Raw genomic sequence first — 20243 nt, 5'->3', positions numbered from 1 at the left:
TCTCCCCCGGGTCCTTCCTTTTTTATTTTTCCCCGTTCAAAATAAATCGGATCTGGGGATGTGCCTATAGGGAGCGGGAGGATTGACCACAAGTGTGGTTTTATTTAATATTTTTCAGGCTGCGGATCCAGGTATCCCAAGCCGCAATCTCGAGTAGCCCGTGAGCATCTAGGCAGGGTGCAGATCACCGGTGTTCGGGAGGGAAAAATCATCAACCTGTCAGAAATAATAAAAGCCGTTCTCCGCTCCACATAAAGCAATCTTAATATTGGCTGTCAGCAAGACAGAATTCCTAGCACTTATTTAAATATTTTATTACTTAGAAATAAATGTTTTGCCAATAGATTAAATAGTTGGGAATCAGAGAGAGTCTGCAGAGAAGCTGAAGGCTGGAAAATTGTTTAAGGAAACGACGATCCACTTGGGGATTTGGTTTCCCCTTAGCACGGTAATAGATTTTGCCTGACTTCTTCCACAGTTAAAATGGAATTGGATTGTCTGCACCTTATAAACAGAAACGAAAAATCCCGTTCTCGGTTCTGGGATTGCTGTGGCCGTAGCTCTAGGACAAAGGAAGGCCAGACACTATCCACCGAGGGTGATTTAGGAATAATTAAATCAATCCTGCCACGATGCAGGAAAGGTGGATTAAAAGATGCCCCAGTGAAAGCTTAGCAGAATGCGGAGTGGAAGAAGACCAACTATCCCAGGAGATGTCCTTCTATGTGTGCAACAGGAGACTCGGTCTGGAGGGCTCATCCCAAATCCGGAGCCCCTTCCCAGGCAAGTGCTCCCAGTTTGGGAGTGCTCTGTGTCCCAGTGCTCTGGAGTAAATCTGAGTTCATTTTCTTTGTGGCCCGGACAGGGCTGGGTGAAAACACAGCCGGGACTGGTCTATAGGTCCCAGTCTGGATGGGAGATAGGAAACAAAATTCATATTTGTTTTATTTTCAGTTCTAGACAGAAACAGACCTGCAACACTTGGCTGTAGTTATATATTCTGTACTAAACGGTTAAGACCTCTAATTGTAAGGGGAGATGACAGGCCAATAGTGTGCAAATAGCTGCAGGATAGAAACACCAAAAGGATCAGTGGACTGTGTTGCAAAAGGGACAGGAGCTACCCGTGGATGATCTAAAAAGGGAAAACTTCAGCTGAACGTCAGGCAAAACCCTCCCGCTGGTGAGCCTGAATGGGCTTCTGCGCTCTTGTCGGATGAAGGTGAAGGGGAATGCTTGAAATTAAAGCAAATCAAAACTGGAATAATTTTTCCTGCAGTCCCAGAGAGAGAAAATACACGATTTGATGCGTCTCTGCTGTCCCTAGAGTTCACAGATTTGTCAGAGTTGAAGGAACAACTGTTTGAAAAGAGAATGGATTTAAGAGTGAATTTAAAGAAGGGTCTGGTTGCAGGCAGGTCGCTTGCATTTGCATGCTGCTTTTGTTAGTAATATTATCGATCTGGTGGAATCCTTTTCATTCCAAATAGCGGAGGATATTTCTGAGATTTTCTGTTTATGCTCTCTGGAACTGTAGGGCTTTTCTGAAATTCAAATGTATTTTAGAAAAAGACTCTATTTCCTCTTTCCTTCTGAGAGCTAGGTGTTTCTTAATTTGATGATATTTATATGTTTACTTTGCACAAAGGCTGCAATTCGTTGTTGGATTGAGGGTTGTTTTGATTTGTGGTTTGGTGTTTTGAGATTTTCTTGGTTGGGTTTTTTGTTTGATTGTTTGATTTAGGGTTTTTCTGCCCTTTTTTTTGGTTGGTTGGTTGGGTTTTTTTGCTATTGGAGTGTTGTTAGTTTTTATCAAAAATTGCATTTTCTGTACCCGAGTTGAAGGATGGGAGTTTTAACCCTCGGGGAGTGGAAGTAGTCTGAGACTTCTCATCCATCCCCTGGAGAAGGGCTTTCATCCATCTCGGCTTTCCAGCTGCTGATTTTTCAATTTGGTTGTCCCGAACTGAGAACTGGCTGCGCGGAGGCGGCTTGGGCTGCTGCCCGCCCAGGGCGGTCCAGGAGGATTTTCAGAGGATAATGGGGTAATGCAAACTGGCACGGAGCAGCTAATGAGATATCGGAGTGGAAGCAGCCCGGGTAAAGGCAGAGGAAGGGAGCTGGCCCTGGCACTTGTGGGGAAGGACTGGTGAAAAGTGGATAAAACATGTGGAGAATTCATCCGAGGACTGGGACTCGAGATGAAGGCTCGTGGAGATTGAAGAGGCTAAGGACCAGCAGCTGGGAAAGGGCTCAGCACCTCTCCAAATGTGGTGCTGAGGAGATTCTGCTTCATCTCAGCATAACTATCAAAGGGTTAAGAAACCTCTGGATGCAAGAGGAGTAGGGGAGTGGTTTTAAGCCAGGCCAGGGGTGGGCTTGAAGTCGTAGGGGGCATGAGGGATAGGGACACCCCCGGGATCCTCATGAAGCAGCAGAGTCTGAGATGTAAGAGCATCTGTAGGTACCTCAAGCCATTGCTGTGGGTACCTTGCTGCTGGGGAGGGACAGTCTCCAGAGACAAGTCGCTGAAAGGGAAGGTGATTTGTAACTGTTAAAAGTGCTGTCTTCTGACATTTTGTGGTTCTCCTTTCACCCTGGCACCTGACCTTTTGTGCACAGAAACACAGAAGGTGGTGGGGGGAAGCTATGCATTAGCAGTTACCCGGGTTTCACTGTTTTCTGTGTCCATTTCTCTGACACTTCATCATCTTTGTTGCTTCTTCTTATGTTTTTTGATCAAAGAGTTTTACTCCCCTCAGGACAATCTTCACATCTTACCAACTGGAGGAGCTGGAAAAGGCCTTCAATGAGGCTCACTATCCTGACGTATATGCTAGAGAGATGTTGGCCATGAAAACAGAGTTGCCAGAAGACAGGATACAGGTAATCATATCTCTTGGACCCCCTTATCATGCTCCTCTCATCCACGTTCATTCCTCCCTGAGGAAAAGGTACTGGCATAGGAAGGCTGACATTGCTCTGAAGAAACCTCCCCAGGCTGTCCATTCCTCTGCTCTTGATGCATAGGCAGACAGATCAGCTGTTCTCAGCAGATTTGTATTTGATGTTTTTATGTCGACATGTGCTGTGCATGGTGTGTTGTACCAGTGATTTGGGGTGTGTGAAACAGTGGGAATCCTGAATCAGAGAAGGACAACAGGCGTGCAAGGCAAGACCACAGTATGTTTTGAGATCTTGGTATAGGCAAGGAGAGGCTCCTGGAGACTGCATCTGGGTGGGCACTGTGGAAAGAGCTCATATCTGCTCCTTTGGTCCCAGAAGGATGCACAGGGATGATGTTGGCAGCTAGTACCACTGTGGGTAGGACTGCAGTGTGGGAATGATAGGTGAGTCCCAGTGAGGTGTTTGCATGATCTCTGCAATTTCACTGCATTTGCCTCCTAAAGTGAATCTTCCCTGAAAGTTCCTGGGGATAATTTTTTTGTTAATGACTTTTAACGTTTGGGTCTTAATTGCTTGTCAGTTCTGTTGTGCCACTGTGAGAAGCTACAATGAGGCAGTGTGGAGTGTCACTTCTGTGTGGTGAATCCTCTGGTGGTAAGGAGCAGCCTGAGCTGCAGGGCTGTGCCAGCACCAGCCTTTGCCATGCATGGCAGCAATTAATGCAAGCCATTATTATGACTCAAATAGCTGGAGAAGACTTACAGCTGCTGTGCACAGCATGGGAGGCACAATGTGCTTGGACAAACTAAACATGATGTTCACAAAGGTGGGCTCCAGCAGCTTCTATTGCCTCCCTTCACCCCATGACTTACTCCGGGCAGGTTTCTACATAAGACTCAGGACTGTAATGGCCAAGCCTTGAACCCATTTTTGCTGGTACTGGTGATATTTCTGGGCTGGCTCAAAGTTAAACTGTCCTGGTCCTCTGCACAGTGGCAGTTGCAGCCTCTGTGACTGCTGCACAGCAGTTTCTACAAGAGACATTGGCCTAAGTACCATGCAGTGTTGGGAGGGTCCTGGTTTCCCTGGTTCCTCCTTCTATTCAGTCTCTCATGCATGCCCAGTGCCTGCTGAGCTGCTTCCTGAGCCTGTGCTGTTTCCTTGCTAGAGAGATGGCCCAGGAGGCTGCTCCCTCGTGGGTTTGGAAGGCAGCTCAGAGGGCATTTAGCAGGATAACACTGATGATGAAAGCTGCTGAGGTGTGGCCCCATGCAGGGACAGGGAGATCCTACCAAACAAAAATGAAGACCTTTTTCCCTCATTCCTGAACCCCTTCAACACCCTCATTCTTGTACTCAATCAAGAGTGACATTTTTAGAAAAGCAAGTTGTGATTCTTATCTCGTTGATATGGCAGGAGTCCTGATGACCTAACAGGTTGTATATAACCTACATACTGACAGGATTTCCACCAGTCTTCAGAAATAATGGCCCATCATCTGAAATCCTACCTGATGCCTTAGGATTTTGCTCTGAGCAACAAGCCCTGATGCTTTGCCTCTAGAGAGAGCGGGATGGATGGAGGGTCACTTCTCCTCTTGTGGCCCCTGTCAGACATCAAGTCAAGAGAGGAGAGACCTATCAAGAGTTTAGTGTTGCCTGCACCTGCCATCTGATGCTGGCCTAGGAAGAAGAGCCTTGGGTTTTCTGTAAAGGACCTTTTCCAGGAAGAGGTTAATCTAGTGGCACAGTATAAACTGAACTCCAGAGGCACCATTTCTCTGGCCAGGGCAGAGGACCTTCACTATGCATGAGGTGGAGAGAGATGTTATGGCAAACAGTGCAGAACTGCATGTACTGCTTCAGCATATGGAGCATCCTTCCAGTGCTGAGGCTCAGGGTTTTAACTGATACAGAAATGAAATAGTGGGTAAAGTATTTTAGCTGTCACTGACTTGCTGCCAGGACATTCTGCAGCTGGCTAATGAACAACTGCCTACTTTTCCTGTACTGCAGTTTCTAAACCTAGGAGGGCTCCTTACTGTGACCCCTCTGCCCTAGAGATGAGGTTAGGCTTGGACAGCAGAAGCACCTCATTGTATGGCTGTTTTGAACATCAGGTGTAACTAATGGCATGTGTATTCCAGAAGAAAGTGCTTGTGAGTAAGTTTTGTACATCATGAAAGGGAAAATAATGAGAAACAGCAGAATTTCTGTGGCATCTGTTGTGTGTGAGCATGAGCATCCTGCCAGGGTGAGCATCAGGGTCATGTAGGAGTCCTGAGCATCAGTGTTCTTTCCAGTAGGTCAGCACTTAATTGTCCCTTATGACACATTCTATCAAGTTTCCTTGTGCATGCTTTTTGTGTGTGAGAAGCCATGACAAAAATGATTCCCAGCTTTGATCGTGTTCCTTGATATTTCACCTCATATTCTGTTTTAACTTTATCCCTTTTTGTATGAGCCTAATTCTTTCTCTCTTGTTATAATGTTTGCAGTCTTTAAAGAAATCTAAGCTATTTCTTCTCCTGGCTGTCACTTTTGGTTTTCATCATTGCTTAAGCAAACTGCAAAGATCTTTTCTTAAATCATTCTTCAAAAATCACACGCTAGTCTCTTAATCACACAGTTATTCTTCTGTGAAGCCCATCCTGCCTGTCAGTCTTCCTGGAAATAAAGGACCACGTGCCTACGGCTGCACACTGGGTGTGTTCACACTGGTTCGCTTGGACTTTTGAGCCCTTGCAGAAACAGCCTTGGATTAACACTGGTCTGCTTGCTTCCTTATTTATTTCTATTTATCTAATTCAGTCACTTCAAACTTTTTTAGACAGCTTTTTTTCTATATTCAGGATTTTCCCTTCAGTGTTCTGGGTTTCATATGGCATTTTATTAACTTTCTCTAACAAGCATAAGGGCCCTACCAGCTCCGATACTGGCAAGAGGTGGATGCTGGAGTATGAGAACAGGGCAGCTATCTAGTGATACTTACTGAGTACTTTGTCACCCTCTTGGGATTTCAAACACAGGTAAATATCTTAATATCCTGCAGCGAGAAGTTCTGCAGCAGAACTGCCTGAGTGAAGTAAAATCTTGCTTTGAATCTCTTTGCATCATTTAATGCCCCTTGGAAGAACGAGCTGACAATGAATCTTGACTCCTGTCTTCATAATATTTATAATTTCACATCATTGTATTTTTTTTCCTTGCATGAGTTTCCAGCTGCTCAAGAGAGCTCTATATTTTTGCATTTTCATTGTAGCTTGCAGTTCCTCTCATCTTTCAACATTCCTTTCTCCCTCTTGTAGGTCATTAATGAAAGCATTTTCTAAGATTGTTGTGAGCATCACATGTTGTGGATGTTTACAGCATTTCATGTGGGTTCCCACTGGATCCACACCTAAGAGTGATATCTACCCCTTATTTTCATTCATGGAATTATTTCTCAAGAGGTAGTAGCCAAAGAGAAAGCAAATCACCTATGAAATTTGATATGAAAGTGAAATTCAAAGAGTGCAATTGAGAGAATGATATATAGGAACTGTTTGCAGGTAAAACCTTCAGCAGAACACTACAAATAGCCATCAGAGCCTAAAAAAGTTATTGGTTTGAGAGAACATTGAATCCAGGAAAAAATATTCAAATTCTCCATTTAAAGAGAAGATGGATGTGTATTTTTTTCCAAGGCAGCACTCTTTCACACTGTGTGCATCTTCCTCCCAAATTGAGCTGGCTGCTCCTGGAAGGAAAATGAGCATCCTCCCATTGGGCAGCATGGGAAAATAATTTCATTTTCCTAGTGAGACACTGTGCTCAAGTCAGACTGGATGTCACTCTGGCCATTTTGCAAGATACTTGAAAAAGACCACATTAATGTACATGAAAGAATATTCATAAGAGTTGAAGTGCCACTATTAGAATAAATCAAGACCATTCTGTAAAATCCAGGTGAGGTAAGTAGATTCTTGTGGGGAAGTATATCCTTAATAAACAATATGAAGTATTAAAAATGGCCTCAAGCTGACAAGTATTGTGGCATCTCACTTAAATTCTGTAAGAAATACTCTTAAGTATAATAGCAAATACTCTTAAGTGTAATGTGTAGATTTTAGATAAGTTACCCCTATTGAATTTATTAATGTGTAACAGTTCTCAGCTTTAAACACCAGTAGTTACAAGATGAAAGTTCAGTAACAGTTTGATTTGGGATTATTGAAATGATTGTGTATGTTTCTCCTTAAAGTATGTCTCCTACCAATCAAACAAACCAATTAACCAGTATTTCAAAAAAATAAGATCCTGACTGCCATTGTGGGGACACCAGAGTCACATTTTAAGGGAACTAATCAATTTAAAACTATAACAAAAGTGACAAAAATTGTCAGTTCTTGTTGTTAAAAGATTGTATGGTGATTATGTGGACAATGAATTTTGGGACAAATAAAATTGCTTACGTAAGCAAAAAGGAATCCCAAGTGATGCTGAGAAAAGGCTGGAAAAGAACTACTCAGACTTGTATCTCTGAGTAGCAGGTATTTGTTTATTCAGCGCTGGGCACAAGGGGGATCGCTCCACCAAACCTGTTCTACCAGGGACAAAAACTTCACAGTTTTTGTACATTAAATGTTCATACATATTCATTCTTTTCAGGAATGGGTGGTTATTATTATAATTAGTTCTTGCAAGTCATTATCATATACTTCTCCTCCGTCTCCTCCCTCTTGGCATCAGTCCCATGGTCCTGGTGGTCCTTCGGTGGTCGTGAAGATGAAGCGCCTCCTCTTCCTCAGTACCCTTTGGACACCCTTAGTATGCAACCATTTACCCCTTTGTACAGTTTTGCATGCCTTGCTGACCTTGCCTCTATCTTGAACATTTTGTTTCTTTATTCCACACCCCACATGGTCTTAGTTTTCCTTCCACTGCCAAGGTTTGAGTCTAGTTAGTTCTACTGTCTTATAGATAAGGTGCATCGTTTCGCCACCAAGTCAAAACAATACCATTAGTGCAGCTTTTTATCTGTATGATGCAGTCCTTGCTGTCTTGCAAATTAAGCTGAAATAGTGCTATTAGTAAAGCTCTCCTTTATGCTTTCAGCTTTAACGGTTCAATTCCTGCTTTCAGTCTGCTTCTCGGTATCACAAGGAGAGCCTGGTGCTGTGTGTGAGGAGTGGGGATTGTCTGTGTATTCAACAAGCTTTGTTAGGCAGCTAAGAGGCCAATTTTGGCTAAAAACAAAACAAGGTCAACTAAATCTGTAATTGAAAATGTATTGGTTTGGCTGCTACCAGATTAACACATATCAGTATCACTGTGCAGCCCTTTGGGAGTTGAACAGAGATGGAGGAATCAGGAGCAGTTATTTGGAGGAAAACATTTGTACCAGGAATATTTTTCCATAACAACAGGCTTATCTTGCTTCAGTTTCGCAAGAAAGTTCTCTATTTAGAGGTGAACATAATTTGGAAAAGCTTGAGGAACCTGTTCTTCACTGAACAGGACCTCAGGAGTGAACCCATGGAGTCCCCTCAAGAAACACAATAGAAAATGTGAAGGAAAAAGTAGATTTGTGCAGCTTTAGCAGCCCTGGCTTCTCCCCCTCACTCCAGGTTTTCTTGCTTACTGCAGACTGCTGAGTTGTAGTCTGAATCCCATGGCATACATATGGAATGCTGTGATTGCTCCATGCAGTTACTGACCTCTCCTGAATCTGTGCCTGGAATGGCCACCGAAGTATTTCTTACTGCTGCAGAAAGTAGCAATGGTGTTGGATTTTCTAAGCTTATCACTATTAATCTAAGAAGTGAAGACCTGTCTATTCTTGCTAAAACTTGGGGTGACTCTCTCACATAGAACAGAGAAAGGCCAGCACGAGGCACACTGCCGGTGGGTTCCAGCTGGTATCTATACATCAGGTTCACGGAGACCTTGTAGCTGGAAGGAAATTACCAGAGTGATTAGGGTTGTTGAAGGTAGATTACCAAGGTGAAGGAAAAGCCGAAAGTGCTGCTGTCATGTGAGCCAACCATTTCAATTTTATCTTTTTTAAGAGCCCTGTAAGCCCTACAAGCAGTTAATCATGAAATAGAGCTGAACAGCTAGTGCTGGCTACCTTTGCCAATAATTCCTGAGCACTGGGGCAAACCATGGCTGTGTGATACTAGATAAGTGCCATTAACTTCCCCTATGCTTTTAGAAATGTAGGAAGTATACAAGTGAGAGTAATAAAACTAATCAAACTTACTGGCTTAGTGAGAATATTATTATGAGTTTTTCTCATGGCGTATGGTACATCTCTGCCTCCATGTCTTTAATTGGTATGTGAAGAGTTCATCCACTTTGCTGCCTCTTCAATAACATGCTTGTTTAGTTGATCTAAATTCATATTCATTTCCATTTTTCAATTAAGAGTTGTTTAATTTGGCCCTTTCTGTAATGGATTGTTTTCATTACCCTTTATCTATGGCCTGTTTTCAGCCCATGTGCTCAAACTTCGTTTACAAGTTAATTACCAGAGCTGCAAACAGAGGGGCTGGGTGAGGGGCAAGGGCAGGAACCCAGACTAGCCTTCCCAAAAGGCTTACTGTCTGAAAAGTCTTACACCACATGCCTTTGGACAGAGGAAGAAAATGTGGCAGGAGAACAGAAGGAAAATGGAGGGTTGGGAACAACTCTTCAGCTTACTGTGAACTGGGGGCTCTCCTGCTTGTTGCAGATTGACAGCCTGGCTGGTCGGACTTACCCTGCTACAGCTGGGGCTGTAGATGAAGTTTAAAAGGTGTTTAAGAGGTGGAGGTTATGAAGTTATGAATATTTGCTATACCCAGGTACTCCTTTATCCCTCTATGTTCAGTCCTTGAGTTGCTTTAACCAATTTTCTAAATGGGACAGAAAAACAAATAAAACCAAACTTGCTTGCCCTTGCATTCAGCTCTGTTCCTTGCAAGATATTTATGGCTGTCGTGACTGTGAATTTGGTGTGCTCCTCCATGTTACTGGGAGGGAAATAGGGCTCTGTGCAGTGAGAACTCCCTCCCTGTTCTCTCCATGGCTTGGAGACATCATCACCAAGGGTCAGACACCTTCAAGTGTTGGGGCACACAAGTTTCCTGTGAGAGGACAGACAGGCAGGCAACAAAATATGCCATGTCCCATTTCTGTGGAGTGCCTTGGCAAAGGCTTTCCCCATCATGTCCAGGAGAATCAGAAATGGCTCTGCAGGCTTGATGCCAGGCTGTGACAACTTTTCCCCTCATTCATCTCCCCATTTTCTTAACAACAATAGTTTAAGGGTAACACTTCTCTGAGCTAGCTTAGGCATTGCAGTACCTCAATCACATAAGCTCTTCTGAAAACCTTACCTCAGATCTCTGTGCTGGGAACACTTGCATTTTCTCCTTCATTTAATTTTTTTTTGATACCACTGCATTTTTTCACAACTGATTTAAAAAAAAACTAATAGGTCAGTGCAGCGAGTTCAATAGTTAATTCCCCTCTAGCCTTAGGATGCCTGGCAGAGGGTCCAGCTGATGCTTGTGTTCATGTTTTCCTTTAATGACCCTTTATTATAAAGTTTTCCTCCTTTCCTGACTTTGAATAGAGATTTTTCTAACAGTTCAATAACACAGGCACTTTAGACACACAGTTAATTTACTCTACCCTTTATTTCTTAATGGATCTATTTTTCTCTATTGTGTTTCTCTTTTACCCTGATAGATCTCAACAAGTTGCCCTGATTCTTCTCTGGCAGCACAAACCTCCTCTGCCTTTCCATTGCCCTTCTTTTTGGGGGTTATGCGAGCCAGGTTTTGCACAAGTCTATGCAGTGTTGAGAAATCTAGTCCTCATCAAACATACCAATGACCCTGATTTCCACATGTGTGAGGCTGGCAGTTCCTGCTGTGGAGCAGAAAAGAGGAACTGACCTGTACAACAAACTGTTGCTACAGTATCTTACAACAAAGGTGCCTTCCAGAGTCCACCTTCATCATAGGCTGTGAAAAAGCATTAGATGCTCTTCTCACTACTCTGAGCATTACTGTGCTGGGAGCAGCAAGTGATTGTCAGTTTAGGACCTGCCTGGTGTGAGAAGCATACTTCGCTCCCTACTTTCTTTCACTGAGTGTCTGTTAGGCTCTCAACTGTCTGAGTAAAGTCAGAGCTGAAACTATGACTAGTAGTTATTACAGCTTTCAGCTGCAGCTTTCTCTTCAAATTTATAGCAAGGGAATGCAAGTCAAGCATTGCTTATACTTGGTCACCTTCCTGTGAGTTACATAAAGGCTCATGGCATGCATGTTGTGCATTCCTAAACATTGGGGTTATGTCCCCTCTGTGGTCTATAAGTAACCTAGTGACTGACTCCTGCCTGACTGCTGTAGCTGACCTGCTACAATGTGGATAAGCCACAGCACTTTTCCCAGGCTGGCTTAGCTCGTATCTGTGGTGTTCAACCAGGCAAGCTGAGCCAGGCTGTCCACCCATTCCTCTGGAAACCTTTAGTTCATCTGCAGCTGCGGGATCCACAGGGTATGCCCCTGGTGGAAATACCTTCTCATCTGTGCCACCCTTTCCTCTCTAAAGACACTGCTTGGCTCACCCAGAGGGAGGGCCAAATTGTGAGTGTTGTTGCGGAAAAAAACCCTTGGAAAGATCTCGCCAACCCACCCATGTAAACATACATGATTATCTGTGCCAGTAACTGCTCATAGCCAGATGTGCCAATGTTGTCCACACCAAGATAACTTGGTGTTTCTGGTACCTCTGGGTGCCTTTGTATCTTTGGCTTCACTACTATCCTTCCAACTCAGAGTGCCCCATGATTGTCACTACAGCAACCCACCATTTGTTAGTTGACTTACATCAACTTCTTGAGCCTCTATGATGACCATATGATGACTGAGATCAAGGCTTCAGTGTCTAAGTGACAGCTGAAGGAGGGTCCCTGCCTGGGAGATCTTAGCTCGGCTGGACCAAGCATGTGAGATACCTGGGAATGTGCTGGTGAGCTCAGGTGTGCTGTCCTCATGTCAGCAGCATCCACAGGCAGGTTGTGTGTTGCCAGCTCTGCAGGTCACACTGTTAGCTGTACTGTGCACTAGGCCAAGGTGTCAACTGCAGACATCAGTGGCACAGCAGGAGTCAGTGCCTGGAGCATCAGTCTTCTGCAGCTGTGAGGTGTCATGTGAAACCCCCTGGAGTTGTGAATGGTGCTCAGTCCAAGCTGCTGCATGGAAACTGATTATAACATCTTACAACATTTTATAAAACATCACATGTTTCTGTACATATCTTCCAGCTAATGCTTCAATGCCCCAAGAATGCAGTGCATTGGTGAGCATGCGCTGGCCCCCTCAGGGGGACTTTGTGGACTGTCCCTGTGCACACAGGGATGGGCTTGAGCTTTATGTCAGTGAACACTGGGCACCAGGTAGTACTGCAGACATCATCTCCTGCTGGTGCACAGCCCCTGGCTCCTATGTTTTTTTCTGGAGAAGGTCAGAAAACACATTTCCCCTTTGCTCAGTATGTACTGATAAAGGTAAGGGCACCATGGAGATGCTGCTGGCATGCAGGGAGGAGTCCCAGAGCACAGACAGTGCTCCACAGCCTCAGAGGAATGCTGGCATTCCATGGTCTGATTTTGGTGCCTGTTAAAAAGCATCATGAAGAGGATATGACATTTCTCTTCTGACTGCCCTGACTCACCTTGCTCCAACATGAAAGTGAAGACATGGTGCATCCCTGCATGTTCACAGAGCGCATTGCATACGATGTTCATGAAGACCTATGCTAAGCTTTCCTCTGTGCTAGAGGACCTGCAGAGCAGTGTTAGTTGAGGAAAAGAAGGCAAAATGAAATTATACAGGCAGGATAGCAGCTTGGTTAATGCTGCCAGGCATTGTGAGCACCCGAAGGATCGATGTACACCATCACCCTTTGTGATGATGACAAATATCTTCCTTGGGTTTGTGTGGACTAGGATGATGAAAGCACTCTTGTCAGCTTTCCTGTGACTATGATGCACCTACAACCCTGATGTTTTTTTCTGTTTTCCAATTAGCACGTTAGGAAAAGAGAAATTTGGGTGTTTATCTGCCATGTCCCAGCATCTGGCAGCCTATACAGAGCTGTAGCGCCAGCTCCAGCTTAGCTATTGGTCAGTTGGAACCACAATCTGACACAGGAATGCATTTGCTGTGCAGATGTGATGCACAGGCTGAGCATGTGCTGAACAACTGACCTCACTATACTGACCATGCACATCTTGGACACATTTGTTTTTCTTTGGGGAAGATGAGAACCCTGAAGCAAATTAAGTTCACTTTTCAAAGGCTACAAGAAGAGAGAAAACATGTCGCCACATGAGGTGGCATGGCCAGGTGAAAATCCCAGGTTTGCCAGGGGCACACAGTTTAAGATATATTCCTTGGTCAAGTGGGATTTTACAGCTTTGTCTGTGTAAGTCAGATGAATTGCAACAAGTAGCTGTACTTGGCCAATGTAGTGCTTTTTAAGAGCAGGATTCAGCCTGCAGGACTGGGGGATGGTAATTTTTGCTGGGTGCCATATTAAGCTCATATTCAATGTGTGTCCTGTTACTACTTTAGCTTAGAGGAGACCCAAGCTTGGATGAACCATCATGTCTTCACTCAAGAGGGATGAGTGCTGTCTCACAGCTCATCTCAGTATGTCTGGTTGGACCTGTTAGCCATGTGGGTCAGACGCAACTCCAGCTGTTTCCAGGGCTCTTGCCATGCTGTGTATGGGAATTGCTCTTTCTAATGTGAGCTTGAAAAGCTCTTTCCCAGTGTTTAGTAAGAGGAGAGATGATGAGTCCTGTGATGAGCCATGCAGCCCATGTGCAACCTTTACTGCTCTCATTTAACATCATAACCGCTTTACACTAGCCATAGAAAGTGATGTCACCATAAACTGTGCCAATAATTTTGACATTACATTTGAAAAGACAGCAATAAACTGTTTCCAGGCTTACGCAAGTGGTACAGTCACCACCAGCAACCAGGAAGCTTTCGTGGGGCGATTGCCAAAGGGGAGGCATTCAGGGAAGCCCCAGGGCACAGTCAGACCTTACACTCTCATGGTAGTTCTGGACGTAGAAGTGAGCTGGAGGTGTTGTCTGGTCTGCAGCTGGACTCACCGAAGGGCTTCAAGCAGGGAAGCGACAGATTTGCAAAGAAGATACGCCTGTCAGTCCATGGGCAGGGGAAATGGTCTCAGAGTTGCTGCTGGGGGTCTTGGGATTTTGTCCCTTGCCTTAGGTACTGGTTTGCCAACAGCTGTGTGCAGTTGCTCCCCGGAGCCTGGCAAAGTGGTGTGCAGTGTGTCCATGCTGGTGTCTGCAGGCGCGGTCGTGCATCCGCTTGTGGCCATCTAGTGGACACTCGGCGTGAGCGGCTGTGGGCTGGGACCGGCTTGTGCTCCATTAAGCTCGTTCCTTGAAAGATCCCGGTTGAAATGCTTTTTTCAAAGGCAGTACGAGAGATTTGGCAATGCAAAAATTTACCACTATCTACCCTGGAATTTTCCTTTAAGCGATAAGGAATGCTTGGGCAGGGAAAATATATTTTTTTATATATTAGGAAGGCAAGGAGTCCAATACCAGTTCTCCTGTCTGTGTACCCCAGCTTGGAAAGTAGTAGCCGAGAAAATGAGTGTAACCAGTGGAAAATTTTAGGTAGTAAAACACTACAGAAACAATACACAGTAGCACCCTAGATGCTTTAAAATATCCCTTTGCTAATTGAGCTCCTGGGTCATGGCCAACCTCAGGGAGATTTCTCTCTTTAGCAGACAAGGTTTCAGGCAGTGATTAGGTAAACAAACTAACTAATATGATGAATGTGGATAACAAGGACACATCGAGTCTCATGTCCCTTTGCAAAATGAGAGATTCCTCCTCCTACAATTTGCTCTTCTGCATCATCAGTAATCTGAAGAAGCATCAGTTGTCATTTGTGATTCAGACAAGGAAACTGGCAAGGTTATCTTTGCCAGTCTTGACTCCCAAACTCCAACTCCAAAACACTTACAACTCTGCAGTGGAGCACAGAGTGCCCCAGATTTTATTGCTTTGGGCAGTGAGCACTGGAGGTGAGAATTAGATGATGATAAAGGTTAGAAACATTCCCGTTTATAAGGTTTTACAATATCGCAAGACAAAGCTATCCACATTGTCCATTTTTTGCAGATAGGCTTCATGGAACAAGTTTCCCATGTTTCATAGAGGGTGGTTGTCTGAAAATGAAGAGATGTAAAACACCTTAAGGTGTAGCACATTGGTCCAAAAGACACCTCTGCACATTGGATTGTGATAGCTTTGCACAAGCAGTCTAAAATTAATCGGGGTTTCACCACTGCCGTGAGGTGTGGAAGCACAGTCTTTTCACCATAACCTGGGCTGTGCAACAGATATCTAGATGAAAGGAAGTGAGAAGGAAGGTGCATGACACACAGCCACATCAGTAATGCTTTTCACAAAGCTGAGCCAATCGCCAGGATGGGAAGGGGCAAGAGGAAATGTGGACAAACATTGCTTGAAGCAAACCAGAGGAAGTTGTAACATAGATATCTCCAAGCAAAGACAATGAACAGCCAAAGAAGACATGGAATACCAAAACCACAAGTAAATGTAAGGGTGAAACCCTCTCCAGGAAAAGTGAGGTGCCAATAATAAATAACAGCATATTTGGAAGTTGTGGCTGATGTACCAACAGAGATGAAAATAGCTATGAATTACTTAAACCAGTGTGTCATTCAGCTTAGAATCAAGGCACTGGAAAATTTTGGTATCACGTCAGGAAGTTTGAAGAAAGCAGTGAGGTCTTCTCCCAGAGGAAAGTCCCACTGATGAAGCCATTGAATGAGGACATGAATCATGACAACACATCACAGGGAACCATTCTGCTGATCTGAAATGGTATGGGAGCTGTCAGTGCCAGGAGTGTCAGGAGCTCTTCCCAACATGTTCCTTGGGATGGGCTTGTGGCAGTGATGCTGAGCTGGGATCTGATCCTAGCAATATTCAGTACTGAGCACCATTGGTTTCATTTGACTTGATGCCTGAGATGGAGATATGGCTCCTGGTATTAAAGCAAGTCAGTCCTCCTGATTTCTGTTCTGACAGACATTCTGGGATTTCAAACTTCCATTTTTCCTAGTCAAAACCAAGAAGAAATTCCCATCAAATGACAAAACTTGGTTTGAGATATCTTGGAATTATCTTACTGAGGTGTTGATGTAATTTTGATTTTCCCATTTGGCTTTAAAACATAGATTTTGCATGTCTTAGGCAGCTGAGATTAAAATACAACATTCAGAAGGAAGCCATAGATAATTCTGATTACACTTCCCCTGGCTGGACGCAGTTTTTCCTGTGCAATTGAATCAGCATTTTTTGATTGAAAATTTTTAGCAGCTCTAGTCAAAATTGGGCTGCCAACTGGCAAAGATTCTGCTGCCTTCAGTGTTTGTGTAACACTGCCATGGAAAAGGGGATGCTCTAGGGCAGCAGGTTTAGGAGCAGTGGGCAGTGCTGGGGCAGGATGAGACCTTGCCAGGGGAGAAGGGCAAGGGAGCATAAGACATCAGGAAGATGTTTGGGGCATCAAGGCAGGATAGAGTAGAAAAGGAAAGGTGTTAAAAGCACCAGTGAAGAGGCACTTGGATAAAATAGGATTGAGGAGAGTTTAAGAAGAGAGGAACTCTGCTGCAACAGATCTAATGGTACTGGTTTACCCAGGGCAGAACAGGCAGGATCCCTCTTCTGTCCCAGATGGGTCCAGCTGCTCTTCACAGCATGAAATTCTCAGGAGTGCTTGCCCCACTGCCAGCACCTGGTGGGTGACAAAGAACCACGGGAGTTTGGGCTGAGGTTGGAGTGGGAGCGAGCCAGTCCCCTCCAGCTCTGCACTCTGGGCTCTGGGAGTGAGAGGAATGCATGGCCTGGAGTGAGAGACCCTGCCAGCATCCTGCTGACTTCATGGCCAAGCAAACCCGTGTATCAAAGAGGCATGGAGAAGCGGGTGAGGAGGGAAAGCTGTGCACTCCTAGGGGTCTTTGCTCAGGCCCTGGAGGATTTGCAGCCATCCATGGTTCAGGGGTTACATATTGGCAATATGAAAGTGTAAATCAGACTGTTTATCATGCAGAGGAGGTGATGTGCAGTGAAGCAGCCTGGCTGTAAAATCCCCTCTGACATGCACGGAGTGTCTTCTGCTGGGAGAAGCTGGGATCACAGCCACTGGGACTACCACCCCACCCATCCCACAGAGCTTTTTGTGGGAGCAGGCTGTATGAGCTCTCAGGAACGGCCAAGGCTGGCTGTCACCAGTACTAGCAAGCCACCTGCCCACCCTGCAGCTCCCTCCCTGGCATAAGGCTTCAGTGCAGGGCAGTTCCCCTCTGCACGGGTGGAAGAGGCGAGCTTGCCTTGCCAGCTGAGAGCAGGGCATCACTCTGTGGTATCAGTCTTATGGCCCCCATGGCAGAGCTGGTGGACTGGGACAGACCCCCCTGTGCTCCCCACTGCAGCCTGAGCTCCTCCACGGCTATGGACGGTGGGGACAAGAGAGGGTTAAGCTGTCAGCTCTGTAATGTTAAACAGGTGTCAAAGGCACCTCCATATATCTGCAGATTGAAATCAAATTCTTTGCAGTATAAAAAGATAAATTACCCAGGCGATTCCCGCCTCATCCCACTCATCAGGCCAGCGCCAGACGGCAAGCAATTTTTTTTTTTAATGTGCTAACGACCTAATCAAGCAATCAAGTCGGAGAAGATTGCGGAGTGACCCCGAGCATCCATCTGCCAGCGAGACCCCACCATTCATTTCCATTCTGCCATGTACTTTCAGGGAAACGGAGGGAAAAAAATAGAAAAGGAAAAAAATCCTAAACAAATTAACACCCAATTTTCTGTGAGTCTAATTAGTTAAATGAGGAGGTGTTTGGGGTGTCCGCGGGGAGGGAGGGGCTGCCTCTCCGAGAGGGGCCTGGTAACTCCATGGCATTAATTAGCGCAGGTCAATGGCGTGGTTCCCTGGGGACCAGCTGCTTTAATTTCCCGTGATATTTCAGTGCCTCAGGCCCATCGATTCAAACTGAAATTAACTTATTTTTCAATCAGGCCTGGGCTGCCCCTGGGGCTGACTCTTCCTTTGCCTTCTTCTGAATAGACCTCAAGCAATTTTTCATCTAAGGCTGATGCCTCTGCTCGGCGGGAAGGGAGGGGAGCCGGGGAGGGAGGAGGGTGAGGGAGACAAGAGGAATGGAAATCGGAGAGAGAGCACTAATAGATTTCTGCGAGTATCACCCCCCTCCCTGCCGTTGCCTCCCGCCTCTCTGCTCACTGCCCCCCAGGTCACAGCTCAAAGATTATTCTGCCAATTTTCTGAGAAGATGAGGGGCTTTTCAAACTGGGAATTCAGGGCAAAGCGCACAGATCAGCTTCCCCCCTTCTCCCGCCTCCCGTGAGCATCCACCCCGAGCCAAGCCCTCCCTGCAGGCACCGCTGCCTGCAGCCCTGCGCCGCTGCTCAGACACCCAGTAAATAATAAAAGAAAATCCCACAACAGCCAAAAGCCAGTAGAAAAAGATGCTGCAATGGCAAATTAATTACATCCTGCAGAGAGGGATGGGACGTGCTCTCACACTTGGCCCTCACCACTCCTGCAAGGGAGGGAGGGAGAGAGAGACACCCGGTGTTTGCTGCATGGGGGAAGAGGTTGTAGTGCCTTCAGGATGAGCATCCACAGATCTGCCTTCATCCTGCTGCACAAACACGTGTGTTCCCATGTGGGAAGGGGACTGACGTCTTCTCCCCCCAAAAAAAACATGTTCCTCCTTGTCACCTGCTCCAGGTTTGGTTCCAGAACCGCCGGGCCAAATGGCGGAAGAGGGAGAAGTGCTGGGGCAGGAGCAGTGTGATGGCTGAGTACGGGCTCTACGGTGCCATGGTGCGTCACTCCATCCCACTGCCCGAGTCCATCCTCAAATCTGCCAAGGATGGCATCATGGAGTCCTGCGCCCCTTGGCTCCTGGGTAAGAGAGCAGCCACCTTCATGGGGAATGATGAGTGGGGAGAGACAAAGCAGGGGATGTGAGGAAGAAATCAGAGTCATGTCAAAAACACAGTTGGAGGGCAACAGAGCAAGGTCCCTGCATCCTGCTGCCCTCAATGCCTTCTGTCCCCTAATGACCCTAGTCAGTTGGGTTTGACTGCTCATCCAAAATTCCTGATGGTCTTTGGATCCTGATGTGCAGAAGTTTGCCCCCATGTTCAGGCTGGTGTTAGCCTTCAATTCCCATGGCTCAAGCATCCATCATGCCCAGCCCTGTAGCAGGGCCTCCAACTCTAGCCCAAGGCAGGAGGTCATCCCAGTCTCACTCCTCTAGCCCTGTGATGGATGCTGTGTGGGGTGGCAGGATCGCCAAATACACTGTCCTTTCCCCAAGCCCCAGAGAGAGCACTCTGCTGTCTCCTCTGGCTCTTGACACCCAGGGAAGCTGCATTTCTGTCTAGTTTCACTTGGTCTTCTGTGCAGACATGGAGGTAGCAGCTACCACACTCTTGCTCTTTGCTTCCCTCTTTCTGAGCTTTCAGGCTGGTTCTGCCCCAAAACTAGTGTCTGATGTCTTCACGATGGGCTGTCCTGTCCTTCAGTCTGTGTGAAACAGAGAGGCAGAGGGGTGGTTGTCTGAGGAGTGGGTTGATGCAGAAATAGGCAATGGGGGAATCTCCCTCCCCAGCCTCAGTGGAGCTCAGGCAACTGTACTGCTGTCTGAGACCCTCATCCCCATGCAGGGACAAATTAGTTTTAGGTTCACAGAGAGAAATGAAGGGGAGAGTAATTCTAGACCTTTGAGGGCAGCCTCGAGTCCACAGATGCCAGGCTGCCCCAGCAGGCAGTTGCCTTGTCTGGGCTGCCCTCGCACCGGGACCGGAGCGAGCGGCTCGCCGCGACTGCTGCGTGAAGCGAGGGTTTCTGCTTTTCCTTAATTCTGGCCTCTCTTTATCTTTGCTGTTTTCAGTTCAAGATGGCTTTCCCATGCCCAGGCGCTTTTCTAAACCCGAATACCAACAATTCTTTTTAGGGATGCACAAAAAGTCTCTGGAGGCAGCGGCTGAGGCGGGAAGGAAGACGGAGGTGGAGCGCCAGGCCCTGCCCAAGCTTGACAAAGGTGACAAGGAAGAGAGGGGTCCGGATCCCAAACCCACCATTTCCCAGGAGGAACTGAGAGAAAACAGCATTGCCGCCCTCAGGGCCAAAGCTCAGGAGCACAGCACCAAAGTCCTGGGGACCATCACCGGGGACAC

General features: G+C 46.1%; 1 protein-coding gene across 1 annotated transcript in view; it reads left to right on the top strand.

Annotated features, from left to right (window-relative positions):
- Positions 1-2762: 2762 nt before the first annotated feature.
- The window catches only part of VSX2 (visual system homeobox 2), a gene marked incomplete at its 5' end in the record, with an annotated part of 17584 nt that continues 103 nt past the window's right edge, over positions 2763-20243 (top strand). The window contains 3 exons of the mRNA XM_009080204.1: positions 2763-2886; positions 18787-18967; positions 20021-20238. Coding sequence (XP_009078452.1) covers positions 2763-2886; positions 18787-18967; positions 20021-20238 — 523 coding nt within the window. The remainder of the gene's footprint in view (positions 2887-18786; positions 18968-20020; positions 20239-20243) is intronic.

This window comes from Acanthisitta chloris, unplaced genomic scaffold (genome assembly GCF_000695815.1).
Source record: "Acanthisitta chloris isolate BGI_N310 unplaced genomic scaffold, ASM69581v1 scaffold13208, whole genome shotgun sequence".
Lineage (NCBI taxonomy): Eukaryota > Metazoa > Chordata > Aves > Passeriformes > Acanthisittidae > Acanthisitta > Acanthisitta chloris.
The sequence above is the reverse complement of the archived record's forward strand: the minus strand, read 5'-3'. Positions and strand labels throughout refer to the sequence as shown.